Below are 25,335 nucleotides of genomic sequence, written 5' to 3'. Positions count from 1 at the left end.
GCTACGGACACAGCGTATCTAGCCCCCCCTCCCTCTAAACAGCGCGGTATAGAATTAGAAGCAGTGCTTACGCTGGGATGAAGAAGAAGGAGAAGGGGGTTCAAAAACTGGGGGAACAGCCGGAGATGGAACGCTTTTTCCCCCATACAAGAGCGGCGGTGTCCAGGAAACAACCAGCGGGACCACGTGACTTAGCAGCAGGCGGAGACAAGCCGAGTAAGTGTATGTACGAGTTACCTGGAGGGGAGACAGGCGAGATGCAGGAGCGAAGACAGTCTACTCCCCAGTCCCAAGTGGGTAGAACCCGGGGGTTGCAAAGAGGATGTGGTGGAGAATGGTAACCCCCAGGAATACCAAGGAAGTGCATGGCTATCTATGGGAGATCCAGAATTAAGAGCACTCTTCCAAGCGCTCCCTACACGTGCAGATATAGAGACAATGGTGACCCGGTTTGAGGACACACTCCGACGGGAGATGAAGTTAGTTCAAACTGAAGTTCAGCATTTATCAGAAAGACTCCTAAGAGAGGAAGATCAACGGGCATCCTTAGAGAAGCAGGTTCAACAGCTGGAGCAGGTACAGACTGTACAAGTTTCATATGTTTCTAGTATGCAGTTGCAAATAGAGGAAATGGAGGACCGCAGTCGCCGTCAGAATCTTAGATTCAGGGGGATGCCTGAGACAGTGGGACGGGACGCACTGCAGTCTACGGTACAACCTATTTGCCAACAACTGGTAACTCCTGCCCCCCCCCCCCCCCCCAGGACTGGGAGCTTGAGAGAATCCATAGAGCCCTAGGGCCCCCATCAGTGAATATAAACAGACCAAGAGATGTTATATGCCGATTCTATCGTTTTGCCCAGAAAGAGTTAATAAGCCGTAAAGCGTGGGAAGCAGGAGATATAGAGTATGACGGAGTAAGGGGGAAAGTACTGCCAGACTTGTCCCGTGCTACTCTGCAGCGAAGGGCAATGATGCGCCCACTCTTGGACAGAATTAAATTATCAGGGGGGCCTATAAATGGGGGTACCCAATAGCGCGGATTGTAAAAAAAAAAATTCTATGACTTTAACTTTGCGACACCCGGCAGCTTTTGAGATATCGAACTGGCTTCAATCAATAATAGGACCCCTGAAAAACAAGGACTTCCCTAGGGGGGATGGACTTAAACCCCCAGAGAAGAGGGGAAATTAGATAGTAATTGATAGGGGGTGAGATCCCCTTCTAGACCCTCCCTCTAGATGAAAAAAAGTATTTCCCTTTGTTTCTTCTGTTAACCCCCTCCTTAAGTAGGTGTACCCTACACTTTTTTTCTTTTTTTGTGGACCCCCTTGCCCCCCATTGGAATTGGTAGAAGCTTTTTAGAGGGAGAAGGAGGGAAGGAAGATGGTAAGGGGTGGGGAGGGGCATGGAAAGATAATGGTTGCCCCCCCCCCCCCTTTTTCTTTTCTTTTTCTTTTTTTTTTTTTACACTATAGAAGTTTGGAGAGCTCAACTTTCTTTTTCTCCCTTTTTTTTTTTTTTTGGTGTAAAGATGTAAGAAAGGAAAGAGAAGTGTGGCGGGAGTGCCAAAAATAATAAGGTGCTCCCCTTCCATTCTTTTTCAGGAGAGTTAGCACAAAACTTTTTTCTTTTTTTTACATTTTTGAGTATATACATGGGCAATATAGGCACTATGGGGAGGGGCTCTCTTTTCTAAGGAGGGGGGGAGATTTAGACTGAAGGGGATATAAAAGTTCACAAAAAAGATTTATAAAAGAATATAAAAGAGACTATACTAGGCAAAAATAAAACATAAAAGACAAAAGAAGGCGGGTGGGATCTATAACATTGACAAGGTAATAAAGAATAATGTACAGACCCCATTAAAAACTAGAGAAGTAGGGAGCTGGGGCCCCTTTCCTCCCTAATTTGCCCCCAAAGACCCCATTCTTAATAAATTGGAACAGGGAGTAGGTTGCTTGAAGAGAAACATCTATTAGGAGAGTTCCGCCATTTCGCGGGAGGGAACTAAACTCTCTTCCTTTTAAATTTTTTTTTTTTCCTAACAATGGAGACCTGGGAAGTCATTCACTTTATTGACAATTATACTGACACTGGAATAGGGACGGGATACGGGCAAGGGCACATATAGGGCATTTAATATTGGGAAATAACACGGTCACTCAGTAAGTTATGAGGTATATAGGAGGTAAGAGAAATAGCTGGAGGCGGGGTGATTGGGGGGGGGGGGGGGTCGGAGGAGTGAACTAGAAGAAAGAGGTGATGGGGGGGGAGGGGGGGAGGGGGGTAAGGGTACACTATTTCACAACTTCACTTTGTGGTTGGGTTTGGTTGGCTCGCGCGATGTGGTGGATCTGAGCAGTTGAACAGAAGTGCTGGGAGTTCTAGGAGACAAGGGGAATGAAGTCAAGGAAGGGGATGTAGTAAATATTTAGAAAAAGGAAGATATGGCTGGAGATGGGGCTGAAAGGGGAGGGGAGGGGGAGGAAACGGAAGTCAATGGAAGAGTAAACATAGAAGGGACAAGGGAAAGGGAAAGGATAAGAGGGTACAAGAGGATAGAAATGGGTCTGGGAATAAGAATAAGGAAATAATTAAGAGAATAGAGGGGGGGAGGAGGAGGAAAGATGAAGAAAGGAGAGGGGGGGGACAGTGACAGCGATAGTAACTATTGGGAATTATTTCCTCCTTTGAAATAAAATGCGCTGTGTAAGTAGAAGGATGGAAAAAGGTTGAGAAAGGGTGAGACTGGTGGGAGGTTATAGGAGTGGAGCACTCTGGCCGATTCAAGTCAATCCCCTAATTAGGTCTGCACCCACGTGAACCGTACATCTGGAGGTTCAGGGTTGGGTGCCTCTCTTAGGGGTTGATAGGATAGGGGGTGGGTTAGGGTTGGATTAGTAAAGAACTGGGTTTTTATTTTTGGGGTTTATAATTTAGGTATTTTTTTTTTTCCTCTCTCTCTACCTTCCTACCTCCCCCCCGAAGATGGAGGGGATAAGGGTAACCTCCATAAAATGCAAAAGGATTGAATATACCGGAGAAACGGAAGATGCTCCTTAATGAATTGAAACAATCCTGTACGGACGTGGCTTTAATACAAGAAACACACTTTAAAAGGAGTGGTCTTCCGTATCTTCAGAATAGATTCTTTCCCTGTGTATACCGTGCACATAATCAAATATTGAAGTTTAAGGGAGTGTCCATTTTAATTTCTAACCGGGTACCCTGGGCTCTCATAGATATGCGGGTGGATGTGGATGGATGCTTCCTTTTTTTAAAAGGACAAATTGGGGGTGCAAAGGTCACGCTGGCTACTGTGTATGCGCCAAATACGCATCAAGATATTTTTAGAAGTAAAACTCTGACCAAATTAATGGAATTTGCAGAAGGGAAAATGATCTTAGGCGGTGATTTTAATATACCATTAGACCCTAAGAAAGATACGTCATCGGGAGTCTCTTCATCCCCCAGGGGTATCAGAGGGAAGATAGTGCGGAAGTTGCAAGAGATGCAATTAGTGGATGTATGGAGGTTGTTACATGTAGGAGAAAGATTATACGTTTTTCTCCAATCCGCATCAACTCTACTCCCGCATCGATCTTTTTGATACCACACTACTTACTGCCGTCAGTGCATAAAGTGGAGATAGGAAACATAACTTGGTCAGATCATGCACCAGTGACACTACAGATATCCCTGTTGTGCTCAGCCCCCTCCACGGGGTGGCAATGGCGTTTAAATGAAAGTTTGTTGCAGATCCCCGAAATATGGGAAGATGTAGGAAAAGAAATGGAAGCGTACTTTCAGATAAACGACACTCCGGGGAGTGACCCGGGCATGATATGGGAGGCACACAAGGCGGTAATGAGAGGAGTGTTGATCAAACATGGCTCTCGATTAAAAAAAGCGCGAGAAGAGCAGATGGTAAAACTGGTAGAAGAAATTCAGAAGTTGGAGGTTCTCCATAAGAGTGTACAGACTACATCCATAGGAAATGAGTTGGCATACTTGAGGAAACAGTTGACTGATCTCCTCCGATGTAAAGCGAAAGCAGCAATCCAGTTTGGTAGGAAAGGAACGTATGAATTAGGAGACAAATGTAGCAAAGTATTAGCAGGGAAGCTTAAAGAAAAGGGGAAGACGATTTATGTCCCTCACATTAAGGGAGAAAATGGACGTCTGATTTCCCTGCCTAAAGATATAGCTAAGAGATTCGGAGAATATTACTCTTCTCTATACAACCTGTTACCATCTTCGGTACCCCGGGCTAAAATGGAAGAATACTTCTCTGCAGCATGCCTGAGTAGGCTTTCTTCCTTGGAGCGTAGAAGATTGGAAGCCCCTATAACGATAGAGGAATTAAGTGCAGTGATAAAAACAGTTAAACAGGGGAAAGGACCGGGACCGGTTGGATTTACAATTCAATACTATAAGAATTTTCTCCCAACCCTAGGTACCCATATGTTAAAGGCCTTTAAAGCAATTGGTCAAGTGGTTGCCCTTCCTCTGGATGCACTTAGAGCACACATCTCAGTAATACCAAAAGAAGGGAAAGACCCCGCGGAGTGTGGGAGTTATCGTCCAATCTCATTGTTAAGTATCGATCTAAAGCTCTTTACCAAACTGTTGGCATCTCGCCTCCAGCCATTATTAAACCAGCTGATACATCGAGATCAAGTAGGGTTTATCCCTACTCAGGAGGCGAGAGACAACACGGTCAAGGTACTCAACCTTGTCCACTATGCTAACCAAACAAGAACCCCCTCTATCTTTTTAAGTACTCACGCAGAAAAAGCGTTTGATAGGGTTAATTGGGGTTTTATGTTTGAAGTATTGAGGCATATGGGGTTGGGAGAGCACATGATAAAATGGATATCTGGAGTATACTCCTCCTCTCAGGCTCTGGTTAAAGTCAACGGGGTATTCTCAGAGCCGATCAAAATTTCAAATGGAACGCGGCAGGGTTGCCCACTTTCTCCTATGCTATTTGCCCTCTCGATAGAACTACTACTGAATAAAATTAGGCTAAATCCAGATATTAGAGGTCTCTAAATAGGGGACAGGAACTATAAAATCTCTGCGTATGCAGACGATTTGCTGTTCTCATTGGCTAGTCCACACGTCTCATTGCCAAATTTAATGAAGGAAGTGGAAGAATATGGAGCATTAGCAAATGTTAAAATTAACTATGCAAAGTCAGAGGCAATGGGGGTTGCTCTACCCCTGGAGAAACAACAAATTCTACAACCTAATTTTAACTTAAAATGGGTAGGGACGGCTTTAAAGTATCTGGGCACACAGATCCCAGTAAAGATAGAGGAGACATTTAAGATGAATTTTCCCCCGTTGCTTAAGGCAGTTAGAACTTTATTAGAGAAATGGCAACATGGACTGCATTCATGGTTTGGCCGCTGCAATTCCATTAAAATGAGTATCCTGCCAAAATTTCTGTACTTCTTACTGGCCCTACCGATAGAGATTCCATCTGCCTTTTTTCACAAAGTAGACACGGTCTTTACTAAATTTATCTGGTCAAGTAAGCGACCAAGGATCAGTAGAAGTCGGATGATTATGTCAAAAAGAGATGGAGGCTTAGCACTTCCAGATCTACTTAAATATTATAAGGCAGTTCATATTGGTAGGATTATAACTAGAACAAGAAATGAGTACAGTACCCCTACGAAGAGCGATTTGGTGTTACACAGTACTACCGGAGTCTTTGAAAAAGCACCCCCTTATAGGCCCGACATTGAGAATAGGGCTTAGAATTAGTCAGAACCCTATATTTTCGTCAACACAATCCCCACTATTTCCGATACTGGGAAACCCTAGTTTTGGACCAGGGATGGAGAGTAAGGCCTTTGGGAGACTTTGGGAAAGAGGTTATACTCAGGCATCACACTTTTTGCAATCCGATTCCTGGCCTACAGTGACCTTATTGACTCAACAGGGGGGTCGATTTGAAATAAATTTTTGGCAGGCAATACAGCTTCGGCACTTTGAGTCACTGGGACTAGCGACAAATTATAAACGAGACATGACAAGATTTGAACTATATTGCGAAGAGAAGGAACCTCTTTCCCGAACGATATCAAAGATATATACAATGCTCACTGCCCCCCCCCCCAGATAATTATGAGATGCCAGGTTTTGCAAAGTGGGAAAGGGACCTGGATAGGAGACTCTCACCAGATCAACGCCAGAGGATGATCTACCTCTCGCTAAACTCATCAGTCTGTACCGGAACTCAGGAACTAAATTATAAGCTGTTGACGAGGTGGTATTATACCCCGTTGAAGCTCCAGAGGTTTTCCCCTGGAGCTTCAGATCAATGTTGGAGATGCAACAGGGGACGGGGGACTTTATACCATATTTTTTGGACCTGTCCAAGGATCAGAGAGTATTGGAGGGAAGTGCAAAAGATTGTGCAAAATTTACAGAATACTGGATGACCCGGCTTTTTTTCTGTTGCACCTCTCAAATATCTCAATACGAAAATATAAGAACTCGGTATTGTGCCATATGGTTAACGAGGCTAAGGCGTGTATCGCCCGATCTTGAAAAGACCCTAAGCCACCCACGATAGCAATGTGGTTAAATAAGGTTAGAAAGGAGGGGGCTATAGAAGAAGATCTAGTATACTCGGCCCAGGATAGGAATGAGCAATATGCCAAGGTCTGGACAGTTTGGAATGCCTTTGTCTCTTCAGAAGAAGGAAGGAGACGGATGGGGAACAGGGAAGGATAAGGAACCCACTATGTTGTGGGATTCAATAACAAAACAACAATATGGAGGTTCCTGACTACCTATCACATCTTTGTTAGGATTTGGTCTCCCCCGTATCCATTTTAGAGCCACTGCTTTCTACTGGCTCATACTCACTATCCGAGTCTGATGGAGAGAGTTCTCCACTACTCTCGTCCGACATACTCTGGAGTATATGGAAAGCCTCCTCGCTGCTGAATAATTTTTTAGCTATGTTGACAGAATACTGGAACAGATGTGGCAGGTGATCATGACCAGATGCATGCAGATGTGCACTGGGACAGATGTGTGACAATTATCACTGATAGACGTGCGCAAGATGTTCACTGGGACAGGTGTTTGTTATACTGTGACAGGACACTGTGTGGGGACACTAGCTGGGTGATCAGTGTGTAAATCCTTTTTTTTTTTTTTTTTTTTTTTTTTTTTTAAACAGCTCATACACACGGACTCCAGGCTTGCAGCACAGATCCACTTTTTCTCACGGCAGGCTCCGTGTAAGAAGGAGAGTCAATCGCCTGGCAACGGCTGTTTTCATTACATAATGGACACAGCCATCAATGTGATCAGGAGGGCCAATCGCAGAGCCCTCCTGCCGATCCGAGATGCAGCGTGCCCAGAGAACATGAGCCCATTGGGACCGCAAGGCCATTCGATCCTGCTCCTTCTGAGGAACGTCCACTCAGAAGGACGAAACGCCCACCTGGTTGTTTATATGCAGTGGCCAGGTGGGAGGAGGTTGAAAAAAATAAATAAAAAAATACTGTCACCAGTCAGTGTCCCTGATCACTGCCACACCAGTCATATGATGATGCTGTACTGCACTGGTGACAGCATGTAAATTATGCAAAAAAATGTCAACTTGAAAAGACTGACCATGCATAGTTACATAGTATATGCCTCTTACTAAATACCATAGACTGTCAACTTTCCAAAGGGGTAATTTGGGGATTGTTGTACTGTTCCGGCATTTTCAGGCCTCAAGAAATTAGATTAGCCATCAGGATTGATCAATTTTCAGAAATATAGATATATATTGTGATCTTTTTTCTCTTCCTGATCTTCAAAAACAGCATGTCATGATTCATTCTAACAAGTGCAGAGAGTTCTCACAGCTGGGAAAAAAAAAATCCAGTCAGCCTGCCAAGTTTAATCACAACAAGCGAATAAGTAGAAACAAACTATCTTTTTGTTCTTTTGTTCCAGTGTGTAAATGAAGGAAGTTTAACCATTTAAAGACCAAACCTTTTCTGACATTTGTTGATTAAAAGTAAAAATCATTATTTTCTGCTAGAAAATTACTTGGAATACCCAAATATGAGAGATATATATATATATATATAGATATATATATATAGATATATATATATATATATATATATAGATATATATATATAGATATATATATATATATATATATAGATATATTTTTTTTTTTTTTTTTGCAGAAACCCTACAGAATAAAATGGTGGTTGTTGCAATAATTTTATGTCACACCGTATGGTCACAGCAGTCTTTCAAATGCAATTTTTTTTTTTAAAGATATATACTTTAAGGAATAAAAAAAATAAAATAAAAAAAATAAACACTGAACAGTAAAGTTAGCCCAATTTTTTTGTATAATGTGAAAGTTACACTGCGAGAATGGTGATCTTATTCTAAGCAAAAAAAAAAAAATGTGATTCTCATTTTAGCCAATAGAGATATATATATATATATATATATATATATATATATATGACAACGTATCACAATGCCACAGTATCAGCAGTGTCAGTGTTACCGTGCCATAGCGTCACTGTGCCATAGTGTGACCGTGCTGCCGATGTCATCAGTGCCATAGTGTCATTAGTGTCACTGTGCTATCAAAATCACTGTGCCATAGTGCCTTCAGTGTCACCCTGCCATCAGTGCCATAGTGTCAACAGTGTCATTGTGCCACCATCCCACTGTGCCAGTGTCACCAGTGACATAGTGTCATCAGTGTCACCGTGCCATCAGCAGCATCATCAATACCATCTGTGTAACTGGGCCATCAGTGTCATCAGTGCCACTGCACCATCAGTGCCATAGTGTTTTCAGTGTCACCCTGCCATCAGTGCCATAGCGTCTTCAGTGGTATAATGAAATGTATCATATCACAGAGGGGTCCTGTGGATACAAAAATAGTAACCAGTGCCACGTCCTATACATTTTGGAATAACGAGAGAAAATGGGGCTTGGACTTTTTAGGCACAACCAAACAATTATACAAAAATATATTTTTTATTAGAAAAACACATAAAAAAGGATTACATAATGTCTATAAAAAACCCACAACCATAATATATCTGCAAGGAGACTAGGAGATGAATCAAGTCATTGCAATTTAATCGAGTGTCACCATTGCGGGCGGCACAGTGGTTTGCGGGCGGCACAGTGGTGTAGTGGTTAGCACTCTCACCTAGCAGTAAGAAGGGTTGCTGGTTCAAATCCCAACCACGACACTACCTGCCTGGAGTTTGCATGTTCTCCCTGTGCCTGCGTGGGTTTCCTCCGGGTACTCCGGCTTCCTCCCACACTCCAAAGACATGCAGGTAGGTTAATTGGCTTCTGTCCAAAATTGGCCCTAGTATATAAATGGGGACCTTAGATTGTGGGCTCCTTGAGGGTAGGGACCAATGTGAGTGTGCAATGTACAATGTAATGTACAATGTACCATGCCTCGGTGCCATCAGTGTAACCATGCCATAACCATCAGTGTCACACCAATGTCACCATGCCACCTGCGCCATAGTGTCACCGTGCCCTCAGTGTCACCAGTGCAATCAGTACCACCATGCCATTGTGCCACAGTGCCAGTTTTAAAAAATAAAGTGTTCAAAAACGCAGATCCAGACGTTTTGAATACTTTGAAGTGCTGAGGAGAGGTTTGGGGTTTTATAGACCTCCCGATCTCTCCATAAAGAGTACCTCTCACATGCCCATTACCGTCACAAGGAATGTTTACATTATTTATAACAAGGAAATTCTGGCTGTTAAGTGGAGAGACAGAAGGAAGGTCTACATGCTGTCTTCAATCCACAATAACACCTACATGGAAATCGCCAGAAGGCATGGCTCAATCCAAAAACCAACATGCATCTACGAATATAATTTGTTCATGGGGGAGTGGACTTCAATGACCAAATGCTCCATCCCTACCTTGCCATGAGAAGAACCCACCATTGGTAAAAAAAAAAAAAAAGTCTAAATTTATCTTTTTAACTTTGCCATATACAATAATTCTGTAATATACCGCACATCCCCCGAGAAACTCTTATCCTTCCCGGGCTATCAGGAGAAAATCATCACTGCCCTTATATACCCAAATGGCTAACAAGAAAACATTCAGATGTGCAAAGCGCCCTGAAAGAGCCGCTGCTGTCTCTACAAAAGTGAAAACCCCAAGGGCTTTCACACTGGAGTGGTGTGCTGGCAGGACGCTAAAAAAAGTCCTGCTAGCAGCATCTTTGGAGCCGTGTATATACCGCTCCTGTCATTTGAAATCAATGGGGCAGCGTGGCTATACCGCCGGTATAGCGCTGCTGCAGGAGCGCTTTGCGGTGGTTTTAACCCTTTCTTGGCCGATAGCGCTGCGAAATTGACGGTAAAGCGTCGCTTTACCTCCGACACACCCACTGCCCCAGTGTGAAAGGGGCCTTAGCAGGCATTTTACTGAATTAAAAACTGATCCATTCAATTTGCTTTGATTATCTGTGATTGGCCAGAGCTAATTACATGGTACAGATGGGCTGCGATTGGCCCGGTCTGTATCATGTGATCACGCTGACCAATTATATCTTGCAACACAATCGTACACAAAAATCGATGGCATGAAAGGAAGCCACCCATTGTTTACAACTGTCATGTGACCTGCTATAATTGGTCACATGGTAGCGAGCCATTATATTGATCAGTTAAAGCCGGTGACAGATCATGCCGCCGTTTGGCCCCGTGCGAGGCACAATCTGAGAGGATGTCATATGACATTCACCCAGATCGAGGGAAGGCCCTTCTTCATCTTACAAAAAAACAACTTTAACCACTTCCTACCCTATCCATTTTTCAGCTTTCAGCGCTGTTGCACTTTGAATGACAATTGCAACACTCTACCCAAACAAAATTTTTATCATTTTCTTTACACAAATAGAGCTTTCTTTTGGTGATATTTAACCGCTTGCCGACTGCCTCACGACGCTATACGTCAGCATAAGGGCTCGTGCAGGCAGAATCACATACCTGTACGTTTCCCTTTGACAGGCGGGCAACGGGCGTGCACGCGGCAAACTCTGCGAGTCGGATCTCAGGTCCTGCGGACTCGATCGCTGTGGGGATACCCACAATCGCCTCATGGGTAGGAAGAATGGAGAGATGCTAATGTAAACAAGCATCTCCCAATTCAGCCTAGTGACAGTGTCACTGATCTCTGCTCCCTCTGATCGAAGCAGAGATCAGTGATGTGTCACACACATTCACGCCCCCCCCCCAGTTAGAAACACTCCCCAGGACACACTTAACCCTACACTGCCACCTAGTGGTTAACCCCTTAACTGCCAGTGTCATTTACACAGGAAACAGTGCATTTGTATAGCACCGATTGTCCCAAAAATGTCTGACGTGTCTGCCATAATGTCGCAGTCATGATAAAAATCGTTGATTGTCACCATTTAAAAAAAAAAAACAACAAAAAAAAAAATTATATATATATATATATATATATATAATTTTTTTTTTTTTTTTATAAAAATGCCATAAAAACTATCCCCTATTTTGTAAACGCTATAACTTTTGCGCAAACCAATCAATAAAAATCGCTTATTGCCATATTTTTTTTACCAAAAATATGTAGAAAAATATGTATCGGCCTAAACTGAGGAAAAAATTAGTTTTTTTTATATATATTTTTGGGGGATATTTATTATAGCAAAATGTAAAAAATAATGAGTTTTTTTCAAAATTGTCTCTCTTTTTGTTTATAGAGCAAAAAATAAAAACCGCAGGGGTGATCAAATACCACCAAAAGAAAGCTCTATTTGTGGGGAAAAAAAAAAAAAATTAAAATTTTGTTTGGGAGTTAAAGTACCGAAATCGCAAAAAGTGCTCTGGTCAGGAAGGGGGTAAATTCTTCTGGGACTGAAGTGGTTAAGCGCTGCGTTTTTTTTTAAAAATAAGACAAAAATTCCTAGATGTCCCCCTGTGAGGAGATGCCGTTGATCGGCTCTCCTCTCCTCAGTGTGAGGCGAGGAGAGCCGATTACTGGCATCTCCTTGTTTACATGTGACTGGCTGTGATTGGACACAGCCGATACATGGTTAAAGAGCCATGGCTCTTTATAGAGATAGGGGTCGCGCCATGTCCTAGCAACACGGTGCAACCGCGATCACCGTGCTGCGCGCCCCTGCGGGCGTGCGAGAGCGGCTGTTCTGGATGCCATCATATGACTTAGTTCCAGAATGAGAGCTGCATGATGTCCAGGGATGCCAGAAAATCCCCCTGATGGAATCAGTTCGCTCAGTGGTCGCTGCACTCCATCCTGAACCTTTGTACCTTCACAAAGCTGTTGAGGGCCTTGAGGTCCAGGACTGGATGGACCCCTTCCTTCTTTGGGACTACAAACAGATTGGAGTAGAATCCCTGAAACCTTTCCGGCGTCGGTACAGGTACTATCACCCCGCACAACAGCAGGTTCTTTACTGCCCCAAACAGGACTTCCATCTTCTTCTGCCTCATCGGGACAGAAAAAAAATCAGTTTGGCGGACAAGATACTATTTTGTATACTGATGAAACCAGTTTGCAGACCCACTTGTCGGAAAGTAGGGAGTCCATCCACCGAGCCCCAAACTCCCGAAAGTGACTCCCCACCCAAGAGTTGGGCGGGGGCAAACCTTCATACGGCAACAGCTAATCACATCGGATCAAATGTTTTCTGGTGGGCCGTTCGGGAATATAAGGGCAGTGGTGATTTCCTCCTGGTAGCCAAGGAAGGATTTGGGGCCTTCAGTGGAGTTGCGATAGATAACTTAGCTGTTGTATATAGCCAAATTAAACATGAACATATTGTATTCGTGGATACAGGTTGGTTTTTGGATTGGGCCATTCCTCCTGGTGATCTCAACAAATGTATTGTTGTGGATCGAAGAAAGCACATAGACATCCCTTCTGTCCCTCCACTTCCCTGCCAGAATGTCCTCATTCCATAAACTCACCATCTCCCCTCTTCTTCGCTTCTTGTTGACGAAGCTTTGAGGAAAGCCCTTCCGGTTCATCCTTACGGTGCCACGTGCTGGAGTGTTCTTTTTGTGAAGGTTGCAGAACTGGGGCAAACTTGTATAAAAGTTATCTACGTACAAATTGTAGCCTTTCTCCAGGAGTGGGTTTATGAGTAGAGGTCGACCAATATGGGTTTTTCTCTGGCCGATGCCGATATTTAGAAATCATGGCGGCCGATGGCCGATATGTTAGGCCGATTTTTTTATTTTATATTTATTTTATTTTTTTATCCCCCTTCATCTCATAAAACCTAACAGACACCTTTCCCACTGGGGCGTTTTTTTAGGCGCTTTTGGGCTAAAAATAGCGCCTTTAAAGTGCCTACAAAACGGCTCCCCTGCAGTCTGTGTGAAAGACAGAGTGCTTTCACACTGAGGCGATGCAAGCAGCACGTTTGGAGTGGTGTATACCGCTTCTCCACCACTCCTGCCCATTGATATTAATGGGCACCACTGCCCAAGCGCATGCAATGCGATTTGGCAGCGGTGCTTCACGGGCGCATTTAACCTCTTCCTCGGCCGCTAGCTAGGATTATATGCGCCCCACTAGCAGCCGAATAGCACTGCTAAAATGATGGTAAAGCACTGCTAAAACTAGCAACATTTTACCATCAACGCCTGCCCGCTCCAGTGTGCAAGCAGCCTATAAAATAAAAACAAGTACTCAAAACTTTTGGACGAAAAAAAAAAAATGGACTAACTTTACTGTTTTAGTTTTTTTTTTTAAATCATTAAGTGTATTTTTTTCCCCCCCAAAAAAATGCATTTGAAAGACGTCTGCGCAAATGCCGTGTGACATAAAATGTTGCAACAACCGCTATTTTATTCCCTAGGATCTCTGCTAAAAAAAATATATATACTTTTTGGGGGGTCTAAGTGATTTTCTGGCAGAAAATACAGGACTTTTACTTGTAAGCAACAAGTGTCAGAAAAGATTTAGCCTTTAAATGGTTAAACTGAGAACTCTACACACTGAGATGATTTCATTCATTCAAGTGTAAACATTGTATCTTTCTGTTCTTTTCTTGGCAGCCTGCCCAGAGAGGAGGAAAGACGTTTCTATGACGACTCAGGCAACTTACACTGACTTCTATTACAGAAGTCATTTCCAAGTCCCTGTTCTAAATCGGCCTTTTTATCAGCTCAATCGGCCGATGCCGATTAATTAAAAAACGGCAAATATCGGCCGATATATCGGTCGACCTCTATTTACGAGTTCCCAAACAACTTTCCCGCTTGATCCAATGTAGTCTGGGCAATTTAGGGGGTGCAGCTGGATGTTCTTCCTTTCGTATACCATGAAGGCATATGCATACCCTGTGGCTCGGTTGCACAATTTATACAGCTTCACACCACAGTGGGCCCTTTTGATGTAAATAGTTTTATGCCCAGTCTGCCAGAAAAATTGATAAGGGGCTCATCCACACATGTGTTGGTCTGGGGTAAACAACTGGGGGAAGATTTCAGAAAAATAATTTAGTAGTGGTCGAATTTATAAAGCTTGTCAAAATTGTGGTCATTTCGGGGAGGGCACTGGGTATTGTCATTATAGTGTAGGAATCTCATAATCATGAGATATCTGGTTCTGGGCATTAATGAGGAAAAGATGGGCATGTGGTGGATGGGAAGGGTTGACCAATATGAACGTAATAAATTTTTTTTTTGGTTAGTCCCATGCAGAATGCAAGGCCTACATTTTTTTTAAACCCCTCCACTGTTAGGGCTCTCCACTCGTAGGGATGGGCATAAAAGGATGTTGAGTTACTTGCTATGAATTGTGCATATAGGATACACTGGGCCACAATTGATGCTAGCATGTCCTTGGTAAAAATTTAATGGGAAAAATATTAAAAAAAATAAATAAAATCAAGGAAAAAATTTTCTGTGTCCACCTGGACTCCTGGCTGGGCAGTGAAAGGGGGAATGATAGCTTCTCATGAATTAGGAGGAAGCCACAAGGGGTTCTGAAGGGAATAGGGAAGGTTGGCATGGGATCTAACCCTTTGGGACTGAGGTGACACCCCACTGGTACGTGGCCTTTGTCAAGGTACTACGGTGCTGGTGGAAGGCACTACCTCCACCAGAACACCTTCATCTGGAGGACAGACACTCATTCTCCTCTGAGGCGGTCAGTGTTCCACTGCTTAGGACAGGCTCTTAGTCAAGGTCAGACTCAGAATCTGAATATGAGGAGGAATCCGAAGTGGAGAGCTCCCCGTTGCTCTTGTCGGCTGCAAGAATATTGTATGCCTCCTCATCTGAAAATCTTCTAGACGTTGATGACAGGAGGCACTGATGACATGTGACACTAATGACAAATGGCACTAATACGTGGCACTAATGACACCTGATACTGACAGCAGATGGCACGGGACACTGACAGGTACTGTGGGCAACGTATTCACTTTTTTTTTTAATACTGTTTTAACTCACTTGCAGCACAGAAGCTCTCTCCTCACACGCGGTCTCTGTGTGAGAAGGGAGAGCCGGCAATGAGAGATGATCTCATACGTTTACACTTAAAATCCCTCATTGGAAGCTCCAATCGAGTGCTAAATGGCCACTGTGATTGGCCATTTAGCACGATCTGCGATTGGCTGCATCCAAGGAACATGGCCAACACAGAACTTCCCCGATGTGCGCCCGCGGTGGCGTGCAGGGGGGGGGGGGGGAAATCAGGACAATGCCTTCCAGGCAATTGAGCACCATGCTGTAGCCATCTTTCGGCTATAGCGTGGACGCCTAGTGGTTAAATAACAAACATGTTATACTTATCTTCTCTGTGCAGTGGTTTTGCATAGAGCAGCCCAGATCCTCCACTTCTGGAGTTCCACGCCAGTGCTCCAGGCTCCTCCCTCCTGTTGGGTGCCCCTACAGAAAGCAGCTTGCTGTGGAAGTACCCAAGCAGGCATGCTCCTGAGCCGTGGCTCTGTGTGTCCATTCATACATGGAGCTGTGGTTTGGCCCCGTCCCCTCCGTTCAATGCAAAGAATGCTTCAAGTTACAAAAACGTGTGCCTTTACAACCACTTTAAGCTATTCTCCTTTCCTGTTCCGCAATTCTAGTCCTATCTGTATCCAGTCTCTTCAACTGACAATGAAGCAATGAGCCTGCATCATCTCTATCCAGGGAGAACAAAACCAGTAAAACGTATAGGTGTGTGGAAATTCTGTCCCCTAAAAGAAAAGTTGTACTTTTTTTTTTTTTTTACAAATATTCTGATTTCATTTTTTTTTTGCAATATACAAAATATACTAGCTTCCAAGTTGTCAAACTCATCCTCCAACTTCACTAACAAGTCACTGTCCTAGGACAATGTAAGTTAGGAGTTTCAGATTCCATCTTTGTATTCTTGGTCTAGCTCAATAAATAAGTCCCAGGATAAGCACTGAAGTGTAAAAACAAGTACAATACAATGGAGTCAGTGATGGATGTACATATATTAGCAATGATTAAAATGAAGATTGAATATGAAAGAAATAAAAAAAAAATAAAAAAAAAAAAGCACACATTTAGGTTTCCACTATTGTGACTTCAAAGTCACACGATTTAGAGTGCAATTTTGATGCAACTTTATTATACTCTCTGGATCAGTCGCATTCAAGTGCAGGCACCTTTTCAAAGTCGATGCAGCTTTAAGTTGCATAGATTGGAACAGCTGCCATTGAAATCAGTGGCCTGTGACTTGCCATGCAACTTGGTGTCCCAAGTCGCATGACAAGTCGCAATAGTGGAAATGGAGCCTTAGACATAGAGAAAAAAACCAAACAGTTTTAATGGTAAGAGATATATTTTGTTTATTCTACATCTTACTTTAAACCAAGACTCCATACACACTATACAACTTTTGTTGTCTGATTTCCTTTAGATTTACCAAAACCATGTAGTGCAAAGTCCTGTCTGATTGCATACATATGTAAACCCTTATGGTTAGACCTCATATTATATGGTTTTAGTAAATCTGACGAAATAAAAAATAAAAATAAAATCTGCAGAAAATTGTATATAGTGTATATCCAGCTTAAAGCTGTGAATATACAAACCAATTTTGTTACTTCTATTTGCTAATCAACTGCTGGAACTTAAGATTTAAGAGTTCATTTAGACTCAATATGCATTCCAATTTAGGTAACTGACCTATAAAGTAGGTTGCATTTATACAGTTTAATTTTTTTAATACCTGCTGTAAGGATGTACAGTTCTGACAAGATCCTGCTGCTTCTGACGCAATTCCTGCAACCTTTGAGGGATTCTCCCCAGGCATCATGGTGCATGAACTGATAAAGGGGCTTGGTCAACTTGGAAAAAAAAAAAAAAAAATCGTATTTAAACCTAAAAATAGAAAAAAAAAAAATGCTGTATATCAAAGCAAGCAGTGCACTTTTTCTTCAAATGTACATACTGATTTAGTTCACATAGCTTCTTTCAGTGAAAAATTGGAAAAAAATATATACAAAATAGCAGCCAGCACAGCTGTAGACAAAAAGCAGTAATGTAGGTATAAATAAGTGCAGCACTACTCATACAAACAAGTGAAAAATATATATTACAATACAAAAACACTTATAGTATGAACAATTATGAGACTAACTACATGTAAACCGGTGTACTCTGTGTAAACTCTGTGTATAAAATAGACAGTCCTCAGAAAAGTACAAATACCATTGTGATTCAACAAGAGGACTTGGAAATCTCACCACAAATGTGATTCTTGAGAAAGAAAATTCACCAAAGAAGACCACCACTGTGAATGGGAGGAGGCTTACCAGATCAAATTGACTTGGAGGGGCATATACCACCCAAGTCGCACAGGCTTGTTATGCTCAATAAACCCAATAGGTGCAGCTGGTCCTGGAACCGCAGCGGCCGGCATCAGGAGGTCAGAACTAGGGCTGCAACGATTATTTTCATAATCGATTAGTTGGCCGATTATTGTTTTGATTAATCGATTAATAACCTTTAGAAAAAAAAAAAAGTGAGTTCATTTTCAACCACAGTGACGGGATAATTTGGAAATAATAGAAAATGTCTTAGTCAAAAGGAATTTTCAGGCAATATATGTGGTTTTCGTTCAAAAATAACATTCATTTTAAAAACAGAATGTTAAAAACAAGTGAAAATTTCAAACAGAATTCTTTCATTCAGCTAATGTACAAAGATTTTTCGTCTGAATATTCTCATATGAAAATGGATCCATGTGGCCAGCATAAGGCTCGGTACACACCTATGCAGTTTGCTTTTGATCTGTTTCTGCAGGGCTTTTTGCTGTACGTTTTGATTTTTGCGCATGTGATTTTACTGCAATTTGCGTATCTGCATTTTTTTGGGGCAGATTCAAAAACACAAATTGCTGCAAAAACGCATTGCATGTTTTTCTGCAGCTTCTCAATTGAATTATATTGAACCAATAAAGCACCATTTTGCATTTAAAAGTCCCTGACCCTTTCAGATGTGAACATGTCCCATAGGAAACCATGTAAATGAACTGTAGTACATTTCTGCAAAAAGCACCAATAAACACATAGATGTGAACCAGGTCGAAGACGTTTAGTAACATAATGGGGTTAAAAAAAACTAAAATTAGCCCTTTATAGTAGAAAAAAGCAGATAACTACTGTAAGGGGTTCATTTTTTTACTATAGAATAGTGAAAGTAATATTTACAGTAGCAATTTGCTCTTTTTGTACTATAAAGGGCTCGTTTTAGGTTTTAACCCCATTATGTTACTGGCCGATTAATCAATTATGAAAACAGTAATCGATTAGTTGTTTTAGCCCTAGTCAGAACATCAGTGGGATTTGGAAAAATGGACCCCAATATTTCATGTAGAATCAGAGGCAGAGTACCACGTGACATACGTTAAGCAATAAAGGAGGAAGGAAAGGATGATACCATCTTTTTAACAGTAGTATTTATTGTAGTATAAAAATATACACTCACATTTCATAGATTGCAAATTAGCTTCTCATAAATAAGTACAGGTACAAAAGCGATGTGTGTAGGGAGGTTCACCTGACGCATTTTGACTAACCACACGTCATCTGGGGTGTAGACCCCCCCCCCACATTAACATTGCTTAAATAGATATGGTGACCCCATGTCGAACCTGATGCCAGAAACAAGCTCCACATGACGTCACTTCCTGTGTCAACTCAAACGTAAATTGCGCAAAATAGTTAAACTGCCAACTAGGAAGGCTATAAGTGAAACATGCATATTAAAATTACATGGGCCATATCCGCTATGACCCATAACATGGCGGTCATAGCCACAAACAAACAATCACAGGCCGCGGGCATTCACAGCTAGAGAGCTGGCATTCAAGCCTCGTTTTTATAAAGAGGCTTGGTGACCATAACTTCAGTTTACCAACCACTCAGCAAAGGTCATATGGTTGCAACACCAACAACCAAGCCTTGCTGTGGAAGGACAAACTGATGTCAACGCTGCAACCCACATGCCACCTGCCGACCAATCCGCGAGCGCCATATGGTTACAGCGACAACAACTTCATTATGGAGAAACGGAAGGAATTGCCTTATCAATATCATATCTGGGCCATCACCAGGAAAAACGTTAAACGTAATCGTAAACATTCGTTTTCATCGAACCTCAAAAAGAGGCAATATATGGAAGCAGCAATACCCATTAGTCATAAATATGCCAAAGTTACGGCGTCAGCTCAAAAACAGGGCCATCGCTAACAATCCTATCAAATATTTATATACTTAAAGAGGAAGTAAACCCTGATAGGTTTACTTCCTCTTTGATTCCCTGCAAAGGTAAAGCATAATGGACTACTATGCATCGCATAGTAGTCCATTATGTGTCACTTACCTGACACAGGAGCCAGTGATGTCACCGCTGTCCCCTGTAGTTCCGAGCGTCCATTATCTTGGTGGGTCTCGCTGCTCCAGTGCTGTGTTTCGCCGGAGCCGCGATGACGTCACTCCCGCGCCTGCGCACAGGAGCCGACACTCGCGGCATATCGCCGTGATCTGCGGCTTGCCCAGTGTGCCTGTGCGCTGCTGTCTACGGCGCATGCGCCGTAGATAGTGGTGGCTGTCTTCGGGTAAATATCTCCTAAACCGTATAGGTTTAGGAGATATTTCTTGGACCTACAAGTAAGCCTTAATCTAGGCTTACCTGTAGGTCAAAGTGGTTTGTAAGGGTTTACAACCACTTTAAACCAGCGTGTATGAGCATAAATTTAAATTATAAACACATAACACTAAAAATTACTTAACACTATGCAACGAGGTTATAAACAATGATAATTTGAAATATTTTTTCCTTACAACCTTTTCGACCCAACACAAACAAATCAGGGATATTTTTGAACAACATCGGGGGATTTTGAAGAATGATAGGATACTTGGGTCTATGATACCTAAAGTCATCTATCGAGGGGTGCCTTTACTTAAGATTGCACCAACTATTATCAATCCCCGATTAAACTGACTTTTTTTCAATAATTGGCTAGGGCATTATCCCTATAAAAAATGGTCTGTTTGTCATTTTAACACCTGTGGAGACAAAACTAGTAAAAAGAAATTTAGATCCGCGGTGACCAAAACGGGTATACACCAAACTATTTTGTACATGTGCTACAACCAATGCGGTTTTTACGTACTGAATTGTCCATGCAGCAAGCAATATGTCGGACGCACAATACGGACATTTACAGGGAGAGTGACCAAGCACATTAACAAAAATTAAAAACTTGGGAGTATTAAGCATACAGTACCTCGTCATTACTGGGAACATCATGCCCATGATCCAACAGGGATGCAATTTTTGATCATAGACAGATATTTCCCCGTGGAGGGGCAGAGCCAATACAAGAGGTGTATCCAGATTGGAAACTTTCTGTATATACAAGCTGCAGATCCACTACCCACAAGGGATGAATGTGGAGTGGGATATTAACTCCTCTATAAATAGAGCATAATAAAATCATAGATTAGATTAGAGGGATTCATACTATTAGGAACGATTTGATCATTTCCATAGAGATTTCTAACAATTTATAGTTCTTCATGAATATTTTCACTTCATTTTATTGTATTACCTATCTTTTTTTTATACTTCCAATTTTCTTAATTTTATTGATACATTAGTGCTTTACTATAACACTGTGCAGATCTCGGTTTATAACCTCGTTGCATAGTGTTACGTAATTTAATGTTGTGTGTTTAATTAAATTATGCTCATACACTCTGGTTTAAGTATATAAATATTTGAGAAGATTGTTAGTGATGGCACCATTTTTGAGCCGGCACCGTAATTTTGGCATATTTATGACTAATAGGTATTGCTGCTCTCATAGATTGCCTCTTCTGAGGTTTGATGAAAACTAATGTTTACGATTAAGTTTTATGTTTTTCCTGGTGATGGCCCAGATATGATATAGATAATGCAATTCCTTCCGTTTCCCCATAGTGAAGTTGTCATCACTGTAACCATATGGCGCTCACGGATTGGTCGGCAGGTGGCATGTGGGTTGCAGCGTTGACGTCAGTTCGTCTTTCCACAGCAAGGCTTGGTTGTTGGTGTTGCAACCATATGCCTTTTGCTGAGTGGTTGGTAAACGAAAGTTATTGTCACCAAGCCTCGTTTTCAAAACGAGGCTTGAATGTCGGTTTTTTAGCTGTGAATGCCCACGGCCTGTGATTGTTTGTGGCAATGACCATCATGTTATGGGTCATAGCGGATATGGCCCATGTAATTTAAATATGCAAGTTTCACTTATCTTCATTAGTTGTCAGTTTAACTATTTTGGGCAATTTTCGAGTAGAAACAGGAAGTGCTGTCATGTGGAGCTCGTTTCCGGCGTCAGCTTCAACATGGAGTCATAATTTCTTTTCATCTATTTAAGCAATGTTAATGTGGGGGGGTGTCAACACCCCAGATGACGACTGGTTAGTCGAAATGCATCGGGTGAACCTCCCTACACACCGCTTTTGTACCTGTACTTATATATGAGAAGCTAATTTGCGATCTATGAAATGCGAGTGTATATTTTTATACCGCAATAAAAATACTACTTTTAAAAAGATGGTATTGCGCTATGCAATCCTTTCCTTCCTCCTTTATTGCATAATGTATGTCACGTGGTACTCAGCCTCCGATTAGGGTCCATTTTTCCATATCCCACTGATGTTCTGACCTCTGATGCTGGCCACTGCGGTTCCAGGACCAGCTGCACCTATTGGGTTTATTGAGCATAACAAGCCTGTGCGACTTGGGTGGTATATGCCTCTCCAAGTAAATTTGATCTGGTAAGCCTCCTCCCATTCACAGAGGTAGTCTTCTTTGGTGAATTCTCTTTCACAAGAATCACATTTGTGGTGAGGTTTCCATGTCCACTTGTTAAATCACAATGATTAGAGGTTGACTCATATGGGGTTTTTCTCTGGCCGATGCCGATATTTAGAAATCGTGGCGGCCGATATATAATGCCGATTTTTTTTGGGCCGATTTTTTTTATTCCCCCTCCCCCCCCCCCTCCCTTCATTTCATAAAATCTAACAGACACCTTTCACACTGGGGTATTTTTCAGACACTTGGGCTAAAAATAGCACCTGTAAAGTGCCTGCAAACTGGCTCCCCTGCAGTCTGTGTGAAAGCCTGAGTGCTTTCACACTGAGGTGATGCGCTGGCAGGATGTTAAAAAAAGTCCTGCAAGCAACACCTTTGGAGTGGTGTATACAGCTCCTCCACCATTGCCCATGCAATGTGATTTGGCAGCGGCGCTTCACGGGCATATTTGACCTCTTCCCCGGCCGCTAGTTGGGTTACAAGTGCCCCGCTAGCAGCCGAATAGTGCCGCTACAGTAACGGTAAAGTGCCGCTAAGAATAGCAGTGTTTTACCGTCAACGCCTGCCCGCTCCAGTGTGAAAGCAGCCTTAATTAATAAGTGATACAGCAAATTTCTTACATTAAACAAAACAAACCTCCAATCAGTTCACTTTTTTTTTTTTATCATTACTGTCTTTTTTCCAAAAAATTTGGTTTGAAAGACCTCGGCGCAAATGCCATGTGACATAAAATATTGCAACAACCGCTATTTTATTCCCTAGAGTCTCTGCAAAAAAAAAAATATTTATATATATATATATATATATATATATATATATATATATATATATATATATATATATATATATATATATATATATATATATATTTTTTTTTTTTTTTTTTTTTTTTTCTAAGTCATTTTCTAACAGAAAATACAGGATTTTTACTTCTATGCAACAAGTGTCAGAAAAGATTTAGTTAAAGATTTGGTTAAACTGAGAACTCCTACACACAGAGCTTAGTTCATTCATAAGTGTAAACATTGTATCTCTTTGCTCTTTTCTTGGCCTGCCCAGAGAGGAAACAAGTCGCTTCTATGAAGACTCAGGCAACTTGCATTTACTTCTATTACAGAAGTCATTTGCAAGTCGCATTGAAGCTATATCGGCCTTTTTATCAGCTGATGCCAATTAATTAAAAAACGCCAAATAAATATCGGCCGATATATTGGTCGACCTCTAACAATGATATTTGGACTCCAACTTGGATTCCTCCGTCGACCAGAGGCCCTGAGCTGACTGAATCTCCATCACTCCACCCCAGCATCCGTAGTGATCACCATCCATTTCAGAGGAAGTCCCTGACTGGCTGGCTCACCTGGATCTGCCGATCCAGGGACAACAGAGATTTGTCCCATTTCGTCAATATCTCCTTCTGCAGGACTCTGGTGTGAAACTGGGCATAAAGGTACTGCCTCGAAGGAGGCCATCATGAGCCCCAGTACCCGCATGCAAAAGCGGAGCGACAGCCACTTGCGGTTCAACAGTAGATTGACCGCAGATCTGAGTCAGTAATTTGTCTGAGGGGAGAAAAACCCTTGCTTCCCTTGAGTCCAATAGTAAACCCAGGTACTCCAGACGCTGAGTCGGTACAACCACAGACTTCTTTAGGTTCAACAGCCACCCAAATTCTTGCAGGGTCTGCATGGTGATCGCCACATCCTCATCTTGAAGATGCTCTCAGGAGGAGATCGTCCTGGTAACCCACGACCGCGATCCCACGCTGCCTCAGCAACGCCAATACTGGAGCCAGTACCTTGGTAAAGACTCGGGGGGCTGATGCCAGGCCAAAAGGAAGAGCCACAAATTGGTAGTGGGCTTCTCCGACTGCCAAACGCAGAAATTTTTGATGCCAAAGGCATATGGGTATGTGCAGGTACGCATCCTGGATGTCCAAGGATGACAGGGAGTCCCCTTGATGGAGTGCAGTGACTACTGAGCGAACTGATTCCATTCTGAACCTCTGCACTTTGACAAAGTGGTTGAGGGCTTTTAAGTCCAAGATCGGACATACCTCTTCCTTCTTGGGAACCACAAACCGATTTGAGTAGCATCCCTGGAAGCGTTCCGATTCCGGAACTGGTACAATCACCCCCTGACTCAGAAAGTCCCTCACTGCCCCTAAAAGGGCCTCCCGGCGAACCGGGGATATGGGTATGCTGGAGGGGAAGAATCTGTTTGGCGCCCAAGAGAGAAACTATCTTGTAGCCTGTGGAAATCAGGTCGCAGACCCATTGGTCGGATAACCGGGAGGTCCACCAGTCCACCGGGGTGCAAACTCCCGAAGGCGACCCCCCACCCGAGATGTGGGTGGAGGCAAACTTTCATGCGGTAACACTTTTGTTCGCAGGCTTGTTAGGCTTGCAGTTCCAGGGATTCCTTTGACTGTTCGTGGGCGTCCTGTCGGGCTGGGGATGTTTAGTTGAAGCACTGGGTGGACAAAAAAAAAGCCGCTTGTGAGTGAAAAAAGAGGGCCCTTGCCTACGGTGTGGCTCCTTAGCCTTCCTGGCCTGTAGGAGTAGTGTTCTCTTACCACCCGTGGCATTTTTAATAATGTCATCCAACGAGGCTCCAAAGAGCCGGTCGCCAAGGAAGGGCAGATCCGTCAGGGCTTTCTTGGATGCCTGGTAAGCAGACCAGCATTTTAGCTAAATCAGGCACCTCAGCACCACAGCTGACACTGAAGCCCTGGATAACAGAGGGAGAGTATCCAGGGCCGTGTCACAAAATACTTAAGGCCTTGGGCTAGTTCCACACAGACAGGGGAGGCCTGTTGCTCTCCCAATTTGCGGTGGAAAACTTTTGCCCACTCAGTCAGTGTGTGCAACACCAGTGTGGATGCCAGTACAGGTTCAACGGCTGACCCCACAACCGTAAACAAGGAACAAGCCACCGCCTCGGCCTTCCCGT

The 25,335-nt window shown here is 42.7% G+C and overlaps 1 protein-coding gene across 4 annotated transcripts in view; it reads right to left on the bottom strand.

The window, feature by feature from the left end:
- The window catches only part of ICE1 (interactor of little elongation complex ELL subunit 1), a 464,643-nt gene that overhangs the window by 435,456 nt on the left and 3,852 nt on the right, over window positions 1–25,335 (bottom strand). For 2 of the 4 annotated variants that reach the window (XM_077491941.1, XM_077491944.1), the window contains exon 2: window positions 17,243–17,360. In XM_077491941.1, coding sequence (XP_077348067.1) covers window positions 17,243–17,329 — 87 coding nt within the window. In that variant the 5' untranslated portion in view covers window positions 17,330–17,360. Of the gene's footprint in view, window positions 1–17,242; window positions 17,395–17,828; window positions 18,020–25,335 lie in introns of all 4 variants that reach the window. The other 2 variants (XM_077491943.1, XM_077491942.1) reach the window with 2 other exon arrangements.

This window comes from Lithobates pipiens, unplaced genomic scaffold (assembly GCF_037356315.1).
Source record: "Lithobates pipiens isolate NorthernLeopardFrog02 unplaced genomic scaffold, aLitPip1_a1.2 Scaffold_19, whole genome shotgun sequence".
Lineage (NCBI taxonomy): Eukaryota > Metazoa > Chordata > Amphibia > Anura > Ranidae > Lithobates > Lithobates pipiens.
The sequence above is the reverse complement of the archived record's forward strand: the minus strand, read 5'-3'. Positions and strand labels throughout refer to the sequence as shown.